Below are 10,827 nucleotides of genomic sequence, written 5' to 3'. Positions count from 1 at the left end.
CCCCGATCATGTGAATGGCTCTCCTCTGGACCCTCTACATGTTGTCCACATCCCTCCTGAAGTGCGGTGCCCAGAACTAGACACAATACTCCAACTGCGGCCTGACCAGTGTCTCATAGAGGGGGAGGATCACCTCCTTGGACCTGCTTAAGATGCACCTGTGGATGCATGACAAGGTGTGGCTAGCCTTCCTGACCGTGTCCTCACATTGGCAGCCCATGTTCATCTTGGAATCAATAGTGACTCCAAGATCCTTTTCTGCCTCTGTGCTGATGAGAAGGGAGTTCCCCAACCTGTAGGTATGCTGCTGGTTCTTCCTCCCCAGGTGCAGTACCTTGCACTTGTCAGTGTTGAAACCCATCTTGTTCTCAAGCACCCACCCTTGTAACCTGTCTAGATCTAATTGCAGCCTGTCCCTCTCCTCTAGCATGCCCACTTCTCCCCACATCTTAGTGTCATCTGTGAATTGAACAAGGTGCTTTTCACCCATTTGTCCAAGTCACTGATGAAGATGTTGAACAGTGCAGGCTCGAGGACTGAGCCCTGGGGAACCCGAATGCCCACATCCCTCCAAGATGAAAATGACCCATCTACCACCACTTTCTGGGTGCGGCCCTCCAGTCAATTTGCGACCCATCTGACCATTTAGGCATCGACACCACAGTTGCCTAATTTTTTAATGAGAATGGAGTGAGAGACAGTGTCAGTGAAGGCCTTCCTAAAGTCCAGAAAGACTACATCCACCGCGACACCTGCGTCCAAGGCTTTTGTGACCTGGTCATAGAAGGCCACTAGGTTGGTCTGACAGGACCTGCCTCTAATGAACCCATGCTGGTTGCCCCTAAGCATGATCTCCCCTGCGTCCAAGGCTTTTGTGACCTGGTCATAGAAGGCCACTAGGTTGGTCTGACAGGACCTGCCTCTAATGAACCCATGCTGGTTGCCCCCAAGCATGATCTCCTCTGCTGGTCCCTTGCAGGTGTGCTTCTGGATAATTTTCTCAAAGAGCTTCCCCAGGACCGAGGTAAGACTAACAGGCCTATAGTTTCCTGGGTCCTCTTTCCTCCCTTTTTTGAAAATGGGGACCACATTGGCCCTTTTCCAGTCTTCTGGCACCTCACCAGAGCACCACGAGTGCTCCTAAAACTGTACCAGGAGTCCCGCAATGACCTCTGCTAATTCCCTCTGCACTCTGGGGTGGAGATCGTCAGGGCCTGCTGATTTGAACACATTTAGTCCTACCAGAAGTTCCCTGACTAGGTCCTGCACCTCCCCTGGGTCTGTCGGGAATCCCACTGTGGGGATGACTTGGTCCCTGCTCAGAAAAATGGAAGCAAAGGAAGTGTTAAAGAAGTTAGTTTTGTTGTCTGATGCGACCACCAGATTTCCTAGTGAGTCCTGCAGAGGCCCCACGTTACCTGGTACTTTCTTTTTACCCTTTAGGTATTTAAAAAAGGACTTGTTATCTTTAATCTGGGTTGTTAGTCTCAGTTCCATCTCTGCCTTAGCCTTCCTAACAGCCCCCCTACAATCTCGAACAATGGAGGTATAATCCTCCTTGGTGATGACCCCTTCCTTCCATTGGGTGTACACCTCCCTTTTAGCTTTGAGACATTCCTGGATGCTTTTGGTGAGCTTTTGGTGGGGGCTTTTGAGCACTCCTGCCCCTTTGATCTGCATTGGGATTGTCACCCGTTGGGCTTGGAAGATCATCTCCTTAAGGAACAACCACTCTTCCTGGACTCCCAACTCCCCTTCCGTCCAGGACCTAGTCTTCTTACCTCATTGAAATCCGCCCTCCTGAAGTCCAAGGCTGCTGCCTTGCTGTAGGCATTTGACACCCTGTGCTGGATGGTGAATTCCTGTAGGCGATGATCGCTATCGCCCAGGTGGTCGAGAACCTGTCGTCACCCATGGCCAGGACCAGGTCCAACAAAGTATTTGCCATGGTGGGACTCTGTACCTCCTGGGTTAGATGGAGGTCCTGTAACTCACCTAGGAACCTATGTGAGCGGTCAGACCTGGCCAAGCAGATGTCTGGATAGTTTAGGTCACCCATGGTGACCACTGTAAGGGGATGGGGGGGCATCACTTACCGTGAGACCCCGATCCCCGGATGTCCCCTGGAGAGGAGGTGGTACGGGTTGGACCATCCCGCTTCGCCGCTCTCGCCTGCCACGACTTGATGGAAATATGGGGTTCACCCGTGCCGGGAAGCTGGCGGTCCACATGGGGTACAGTACCTCCAAGGTCCAGGGGTCCTGAGGGCTCCTCCTCCCCTACACCCTCGCCCGGTCCTCCGGGGTGGGGAGCCTCCGTTAGGGCTCCCTTGTCTTCGTGCTAGCTCCGCAGTGGGCGGGTACCCCACACTGCTGGGCCCTCGCCAGGAGTCCTATCAGCACCTAGTCTCCCTGATGCTGATCGCTCCACTAGTCCTGAGGTGTCTCTACCTCTTGTGCCTCACTCTCCAGACCCGGCGGGGGGGCTACAAGCTCTGCCTTCCTGCCCGCGGGTCTTCCCCGCGGCCAAGCGGCCCGCAGCCGCCGGAGGAGGGTCCCTCCGACCGAGCCTCCCTTCCCGGCTTTCTCCGGTGCAATGGCCACCGATCCCTTTGGTACCTTCGTCCCTTCGGGGCCTGCTGCGCCCCCTGGCTCCGCCGCCTCCCGCCTTGCAGGCTGGTGCTGCGCCGCTCCTGGCTTTACCGCGCCCGGCCCAGCTGCCTCTGGACCTCCGGCTCCCGGCTTCGCCGCCGCCGGCTCCCCGGCTCCCAGCCTCGCCGCTGCCGGCTCCCGCCGCGTGGCACCTGGCGCGGCTGTACCTGTCTCCGCCACTCTCGGCCTCGCAGCTCCCGGCTCCGCAGCTCCCGGCCTCACAGCTCCCAGCTCCGCAGCTCCAGGCTCCGCAGCTCCCGGGGCAGGCTCCCGCTGGAGCCTCCGTCCTCCTCTGCTCGGGTAGGCGGTTCCTTTTTATCTTCCCGCGCCGGTCCCGCGTCGGCGTGGTTCAAGTTCCGGGAAACCTTAAGTTCCCGGCCGGGCTTCCGGGTCCGGACCCGGAAGCGGGGCGGAACTCCGGGGTTCCCCACTCGGGCCGGGCCCCTCAGGGCCCTGGCCCCCTCACAACCACATCCCTTGACTTAACTACCTCTGCGAGCTGACCTGAGAATTCCTGGTCCAGCTCTTCCCCCTGGTTGGGTGGCCTGTAGTAGACCCCCACCATTAAGTCCCTTTTCCCCCCTGACCCCCTTGTATTCTGATTCAGAGCACTTCAGTCTGCCCCTACTCTGACCCAATACTTCAGTATGCTGATGATTGTGCTGGCACTGTACATACAGAGGAGGACCTACAAATGGCTCTTAACTGCTTCTTTCAAGCATAGCAATGGCTGGGAATGACCCTTAACATTGAAAAAACCAAGGTGCTTCACCAGTCTACTCCAAGCTAATCAACTTCCCCAGCACAGATCCTCATTGACAGACAGGAGCTGGAGAATATTGAACACTTTGCATTCTTCTGCAGCTCTCTCTCGAAGAAGGCCAACATCTACAAGGAAATCCCATATAGGATCCAATGCTTCAGCTCTGCCTTTGGAAGATTGAATCATCGTGTGTTCAATGATCATGACAGCAGGACTTGAACAAAACTACTGTATAATGTTATGGTAATCCCAACTCTTCTTTATGGTATGAAGCTTGGGTTACCTACAGGGACCCCCTGAAAAATATGAAACACCATCACCAACGCTACCTCTGGGAGATCCTTGGCATGTAGTGGGAGGATTCTCACATGCATACATTAAGACACTGGTATTTTACCACCAGTATGGAATAACTGATTATTCAACTTCAGCTGTGGTGGACAGGTCACTGTGGCCATGTGTAGAGGAAACAAGAGGTGTGTGTGCACAATACTTTAAAGCAGGCTAAATGTTTCTGCACCACTTTAATGGTATCGGTGTTTGCACACCTTGGTGGTGTATTGTGCATTAATTCCAGCCACTGTAGGAAATTCAGCGGCATAATGTGTCTTAAATGACTTGGGGTGCAGCTGCAGAGTGAAGCACTGGGCTCTGTGCAGCTCCATCACTCTGCAGGCAGCCTGACAGCAGCCCAGGAAACCAGTTCTGCCCAAGAAAAGTGGTGAGCCTGATCTTCCTCCCAGAGCCTGCCTGCTTATGTGTCTTAAATGACTTGGGGTGCAGCTGCAGAGTGAAGCACTGGGCTCTGTGCAGCTCCATCGCTCTGCAGGCAGCCTGACAGCAGCCCAGGAAACCATTCTGCCCAAGAAAAGTGGTGAGCCTGATTTTCCTCCCAGAGCCTGCCTGCTTGCCTGAGCTGTACGGGGGCCCAGTGCTTCCCTCCACAGCTGTGGTGCCCCCTGGAAATGCCTGACCCAGGTACCTGTGGGTGGGTCCCATCGGGGGGGGCACCACAGTGGGAAGCACCAGCCCCACCCAGCCCAGGGATCAATCTGCTTGCCAGCAGCTCACCCTCCCCTCCCTGCTGGACAGGTAGGTAAGTCACCGGGGTGTATGCACAACACGGGTGTTTAATCACCCCTAAATTGAAGCAGTGTTTTTTAAAACCTTAAAACCTTTAAAACGCTTCAATTTAGGGCCCCCGTTTTATCTACACATGCCTGATGTATGTATACCAAAACAATTGTTATACTCCCAGCTCAGCCAAGGACAAAGGACGTGGGGGCTAGAGGAAATGCTTCAAGGACACCCTCAAGGTGAACATTAACAAGAGTGGAACTGACGCCACAAACTGGAAAAACTAGCCTTGCACAGGATTACATGGTGATACCTTGTCAGAGAAGGTACATCTCACTTTGAAGAAAACCATCTTACTCTGGAGGCAGAAAAATGATAAAAATGGAAGGAAAGGAAACAAGACTGAGAAATTTGTCGTTTGACCTTCCCTTTAGCCACCCCTGTAGCATTTCCCAGAGAGTCTGCAGCTCTAGGATTGGCCTTCTTAGACATCATTGGATTTATTTACAGCCCTTTACTTGATCTGTGGAAATGATCATCCTCAACTGTGAAGGATTGCTGATGACAATGATGATAGTGAAGTAGGTTGATAATCTAGATCTATGGGTAGGGAACTGATTAGATCATTTTAACATTCTTTTAAATGCCTAAATTGTGTTCCTTTATATTAGCTAGGTCTTAACATTTGGTTCATTTTTCCTCAAGAATTAAATTTGATTTTAATTAAGCATCACATTTTAATACAGCTTCACCTTAGACAAATGTGGATTACAATGTTAGAACATGTTAGAAAAATGGGATGATTGTGTTCCTTCCATTCTGCTGAAAGCACAATAAAGTGGGTCAAATACACCATTTGTGTATGTGGCTGTTTCTCCCTTGCAGTTAAATGGATTTGGTCTTACTATGTAAAGAGCATTTGTGGCTGGTATCTGGAAGAGACTTTCCATTTCAGGATTATTTGTTTATGTTCACATACAATTTACTAAAAGAATGAATCCAAAGGAAATACTGAATTTTGTACCACAGTTCAATGACTAATATGATTATTTTGCATAAATTTCATTATGCTCAACATAATATCATTGAATTTAACATACTGTAAATATGACATACAATAGAACATAAATCATTGAAACCTTAAACTGGTACTAAATACCTTCCTCTACTGACTTTGTCATGCTGAAATTTCTGTTGCAGGTTCACCTGGCTTTGCAGCCAAGTTCACACCAGCCTGGTGACACATTTCCAAGGCCAAATTGTTGCAGATTTTGACAGAGAGTTCCGATGTTTGTACGCAGAATCCATGCCTGTGACTTGCTTCTCTGTCCCTGACACTGGAATCCACACTCCTTCTCACAGTACCTCCTGGAATGTCCAATCTCTCTTAAAACCTGCTCAAATGAATGAAAATGAAAATTCCAGCCCCTCAAGCAGCCTCTCAAATGCAAGCATCGCAACCATAAAGTTGTCTCCTTTTCTGCAGAGATTCACATACAATGAATGTCAGGAAAAGCAAAGTCTGGTTCCTGGTTTCATTAGTGAAAAAAGAAAAGAAGCTATGATACCTGGTAGCCCTAAATTGGACTGGAAACCATCGGACACTAGTCACAGCATTTCAGCTGACTTCACATCTGTGCTATATAATAAGACTCATCTCATGACAGGTAGGGCACCCTTGCAATTGGACTCTCCCCTCATATTAAGTTCTTATGAATACAGTCATCCACAGAATGAGACACTCGGTAAAACTAACATTGACCAGTTATGCCATCACTCTGTTATAAGTCACAGACTGAATTCAAGACTACTCCCTGATAATTTTGTTACAGACAGAGCAATTGCTAAGGAGAAAGGGCCCAATGCTGTTTCCAATGCTCTCTCAGTAGAAAACAGCATCAACATGCATAAGGATGAGAAAAGACAGACTCTTGGTCACAGTAAACTTGATCTAATTATCCAGTACAACCAGTTAAAAAGAGAAAAGATGGCTACAGTTCCAGACTTTGATAGACTAGATGACGTGTCAATACAAAATGACAGCAAAATCATCAAGGATGAGAAAAGAATGACTCTTGGACACAGTAAGCTAGATCTGATCACCAAATATAACAAATTAAAATCAAAGAAAATAGGTAGTCGATTTGGGTTTTAAACTGTTTTTTGTGGCCCTTGCAATGTTGGCTGATCTCATTTATGTGTTGACAAACACATACTTTTCTCTGGTTGTTTTTTCTCATGGCACTTTGAAATCAAATTCAAAACACAGTTGCCACATCCTTAATTATATCTGATATAAAAGGAAGCCTGATGCCAGTTCTTAATTTCTTATATTTAGAGAGGTCAGATTTTACTGAAAGTGTACGAAAAGGGCCAGCAACTAATATTAGAATGTTGGTCACAAGATCACTTTGTGAGTGACAAGATAAAAAAATATAGACTTCTTTTACTCCTTATAAAAAGGACTATCGTTCCCCAAACTTTATTTAAAAAAAATCATTTGAAGCTACTCTGTATAGTTCTTTAACTGATTCTGTTTGGTGACTAACTAAGCTTCTTGTTATATCTAGAGAAGTGTTAAATAGGAATTCCTTATCAACTTGCTGAAAACAATGTGGAAAGTCATTGCACACTACATAAAAAAATAAAACAACTGAAAATATCAGCATCCAGTCATGTGTGAATGCATGTATTAGAGAGATGGGGAACTAAAGGAGTAAATACGTGAGCATATATGCATCATCTTTGTGTTCTGCCATCTTATTTCCTGCTGTTACGTGCATCTAGTTTCTAGTGGAAATAATTCAGTGCTACAATGCTGTGTAAGGGAGGAGCTAGGTTCTGAAAGAGTTTCCAGCACATACTGGTTCCAAAACAGCTGCAGCTGTATACCCTATAGAAGAGTCACAACTTACAACTTTCCACATGATGATTCTTGTGGTTCATTGTATTAAGATAGTGTGCCTTGGATTAGGAATTGAAAAAGAACACTTGAGCCATGTCCTATTATTTTTTAAATGAAGCCAGTAACTACAGGGTGGAAAGAACAGATATGGCTTGCTGCTTCTACCATCTCTCCAGTCCCAGGAACAGGTTTGTTTCTGTACTCAGCTGGCTGCCAGCTGCATCACAGTAAAAGGGTAGGACAGTAAGCCTGGGTGCTCCAATATCTGCTGCCTGTCAGGCTGTGGGGCCTCCCGCAGAGAAGGAAAGCATGACTGGCTCTGAGAGAGCTGAGGGCGGCACTTAAAATGGTATGGTTCCTCTCCCCAACACCCCCACAGGAACAAAAGCAGCTGAGAACCAACAAGTTACAACTCCTTGATTCTGTGCCCCATTCGGACTAAAGTTAATACTATCAGGGTCCTGCCCTAACTGGCAAGAGTTGCCTTGGACCAATACCTGAATTAGGGATAAATGATGTACAGCAGTGCTTCTCAAAGTGGTGGTCCGCGGACTGCTGCCGGTTCGCGAGCCAATGGTCGCCGGTCCGCAGCAAGTTGCCAGGAAAGAAAGAAATATATTTTCAGAAGCATAACATTGATATGTCATAGCATCACAGTTCGTAGGTTCCAACACTCCAGGTGATGTCACATCGTGCTAAGTGAGGAAAGAGAAAGAAACAGCTGGTCACGCATTTGTGTAGTGCTGTTACACGCAGTTGCTGCCACTGGCTGAACCGGGCACCGGTCCCTGGCCCACTGGAAAAAAAATTGCCACATCAGATAGTTTGAGAAGCACTGGTGTAGAGCACTCTCCAGGAGTGGATCTGGGGTCAAGGGTGCAACAAATGTACCCCCCCCTTCAGTGTGGCATGCTGTGGGAGCAACCACTGAACACTTTCAGTTCCTGAAGTAAGAATTTCCCCTTCCCCTCTGTGCTCAATCACATTCCCTCTCCTCCCTTTCCCTCCACCCTCCCATCACCCTTCTGGTGTCTCCATCTATCTCGGGGTCAGAGGGAACTCCAGAGCTGCTCCTACCTGCTCCAGCCCAGTTGGGCCCAGAGCTGGGCTCAGCCAGAGACAGCAGCAGCAGCAAATGGGCCTCCCAGCTCTCTGCAGTTCCCCCTCAGTGTTCTCTGACAGCCCAGGAACAGGCACTGGGGAAAGGAACTTGCTATTGCTGCTGTCCCTGGCTGAGCCCGGTTCTGGGTGCAACTGGGTAGGAGTGGCTCTGAGAGCCTCCCTGGGGCATCTGGGGATAGTGGCAGGAGTGACAGGGGATAGGGAAGGGAGGGAAGGAACATGAGCCAAGCACAGAGTGGAAAGGGGAGGAGAGATTCTTACCTGCTTGAGGGATATTAAAACATTTCCCATTGCCGATCATGCAGCCTGGTCTATCTGCCTTGGTGTTTGGGGCGGGAGAGGGGTGGCACATGGGGTAGGCAGAGATGGAGGAGGCTGGGAACCTGGGTGCACCTTCCTGTCCATGACAGCTCATTACTGCCACATCCCTATTTCTGGTTGGGAGACCACCTGAGACTGCCCATGGCACCCTTGTTCCAGCCCTTGACATGCCCCCACCCCCAGAAGTCAGCTGTGTAGAAGCTGACCGAGTCTGCTGCTGAGTAAGCATCACAGAAGGAAACAATTGTACGCCATTAGTGATGGATTGTAGCCCCTTAATCTTTTTGGTTCACAGGCACCACTGCTCTTATGAGTGGTGTGAAGGTTTCCTGGTTACAGAACAATGACAACTTTATAGAAATATACCATTATAGCAGGGACTAGGAAATAAGTCTAAGCAGCTCCTTGTCCTGCAGCATTTTGCTTCTGTTAAGAACTAACCTCAACAGTGGTGCATGCCTGTAAGATATGGAAGAAATGTAAAACTCTAGAACTCAGAGTTCAGAAATTATACCTTTTATTAGACCAACTAAGAAATCACAAGAAAATTATCTTTTTCTGAAAACTTTCAGGCACATGCCCTTCCTTAGGCCCAGGAAAATTGAGGCATTCAAGATCTCCAGTCTCTTTGCTTGTTTCTTTCTTTCTTGGAGAGCTCAAAGGATTGCATCTCTTGGAGGGAACAGAGACACCTGGATTACGCCCACTCCTCCAAGGAGATCTTGAGAGGCGCACTGACTGCTGCCCAGTAGCTTGGTGTCACCATGACTGTCAGAGAAGACAAGTAAACAGGTGCACGGGCGCCAGGATGCAGGGAGACTTTGACTATAAGGAAATCCATTTTAATGACCATCCAGTGCAATGTAAGTTCCAGTAGTTCTGAAACCCCAGCAGTTGGCTTATACGTGGCTCTAAGTAGGTCTGGGTAGGACTAAATCCACCATTGTACTTTGAAAGATTCTACTACTGTGAATGCCTTTTCCTGTCCTAGTAGGCACATACTGCCCACGGTTACAACAGACAAACCATCTTTACAGGTTCCTGCTGCCTCCCCAGGGGACGGCTGGTCCTGGCAGCTCCTGCTCTGTAATAATGGTCTCAGCCTGGTTGAAAGCTAGAGCAGTTGAATGAAACCACGGGATTGCTGCGCAGAGGCACTGGCCAGGCCTGACAAACCGGGAGCTGGCGGACTCCTAGTGCAGTCACAACCCAGGCTCCCCAGCAGGCAGCCCCCGCTGCAAGGCCACTCCTCGAGGCTGGCCCTGGGCGGTTCGGTCCTGTGCACAGGGGCTGCAGACGGGCTGGGCCGGTTCTCCCGCACCATGCTCTTCCTCCACTCGGACACTGAAGCCCAAACACCACTTGGCTGCAGTAACATACACGGCCGCGGGGCGGGGCGGGGCGGCGGCAGGAGCAGCCCCAGGCAGCAGCGGGGACTCAAGGCCCCGGGGGGGCGAGAGGGGCCTTCGCAGCTCGGCTCGGGGCGCCCTAAGGGAGCCGCAGGTGACAAGGAGCCACGACGTAAGGCCAGGCCGCAGCGCCGCCCCGGGGCCGCGACAACCAGCCCCGCTCTCCGAGCGACCCGGACTCCAAGGTGCAGCTATCACAGCCTCGGCCCCCGGGAGCGACCCCAACACTCGGTCTCTCCCGACAAGGCTACAGCCAGGGCCCCGAAGGGGAAGAGACGGGGCCGGCCTGCTGGAAGACCCCGCCCTGTAGCGCCCGCGAGCACCATAGAGACGAGAGCGCAGAGCCGCCCTAGCCGCCCCGGAAGCGGAAGTGGCAGCAGCAGCAGCAGCAGCAGCAGCGGGAGGCGGTGTGTGCGTGTCAGCTTGGGCCATGGCGGTGCGCGTGAGCTTCGAGAACAACCAGGAGATCGGCTGCTTCGCCAAGCTCACCAACGCCTACTGCCTGACGGCCGTGGGCGGCGCCGAGAGCTTCTACAGGTCCGTGCCGCGCCTGCCCTGCGCGCTCGGGCCGGGGCAGCG

The 10,827-nt window shown here is 50.5% G+C and overlaps 2 protein-coding genes across 2 annotated transcripts in view; both read left to right on the top strand.

Annotated features, from left to right (window-relative positions):
- FAM83C (family with sequence similarity 83 member C) overlaps positions 1-10,827 on the top strand; it is a 99,479-nt gene that overhangs the window by 50,308 nt on the left and 38,344 nt on the right. The window lies entirely within an intron of this gene.
- The window catches only part of EIF6 (eukaryotic translation initiation factor 6), an 18,057-nt gene continuing 17,856 nt past the window's right edge, over positions 10,627-10,827 (top strand). The window contains exon 1 of the mRNA XM_019550709.1: positions 10,627-10,785. Coding sequence (XP_019406254.1) covers positions 10,679-10,785 — 107 coding nt within the window. The 5' untranslated portion in view covers positions 10,627-10,678. The remainder of the gene's footprint in view (positions 10,786-10,827) is intronic.

Source organism: Crocodylus porosus, unplaced genomic scaffold, assembly GCF_001723895.1.
Source record: "Crocodylus porosus isolate Cpor-Errol unplaced genomic scaffold, CroPor_comp1, whole genome shotgun sequence".
In the NCBI taxonomy this organism is placed as follows: domain Eukaryota; kingdom Metazoa; phylum Chordata; order Crocodylia; family Crocodylidae; genus Crocodylus; species Crocodylus porosus.
This window is presented reverse-complemented; position numbering and strand designations above follow the sequence as displayed.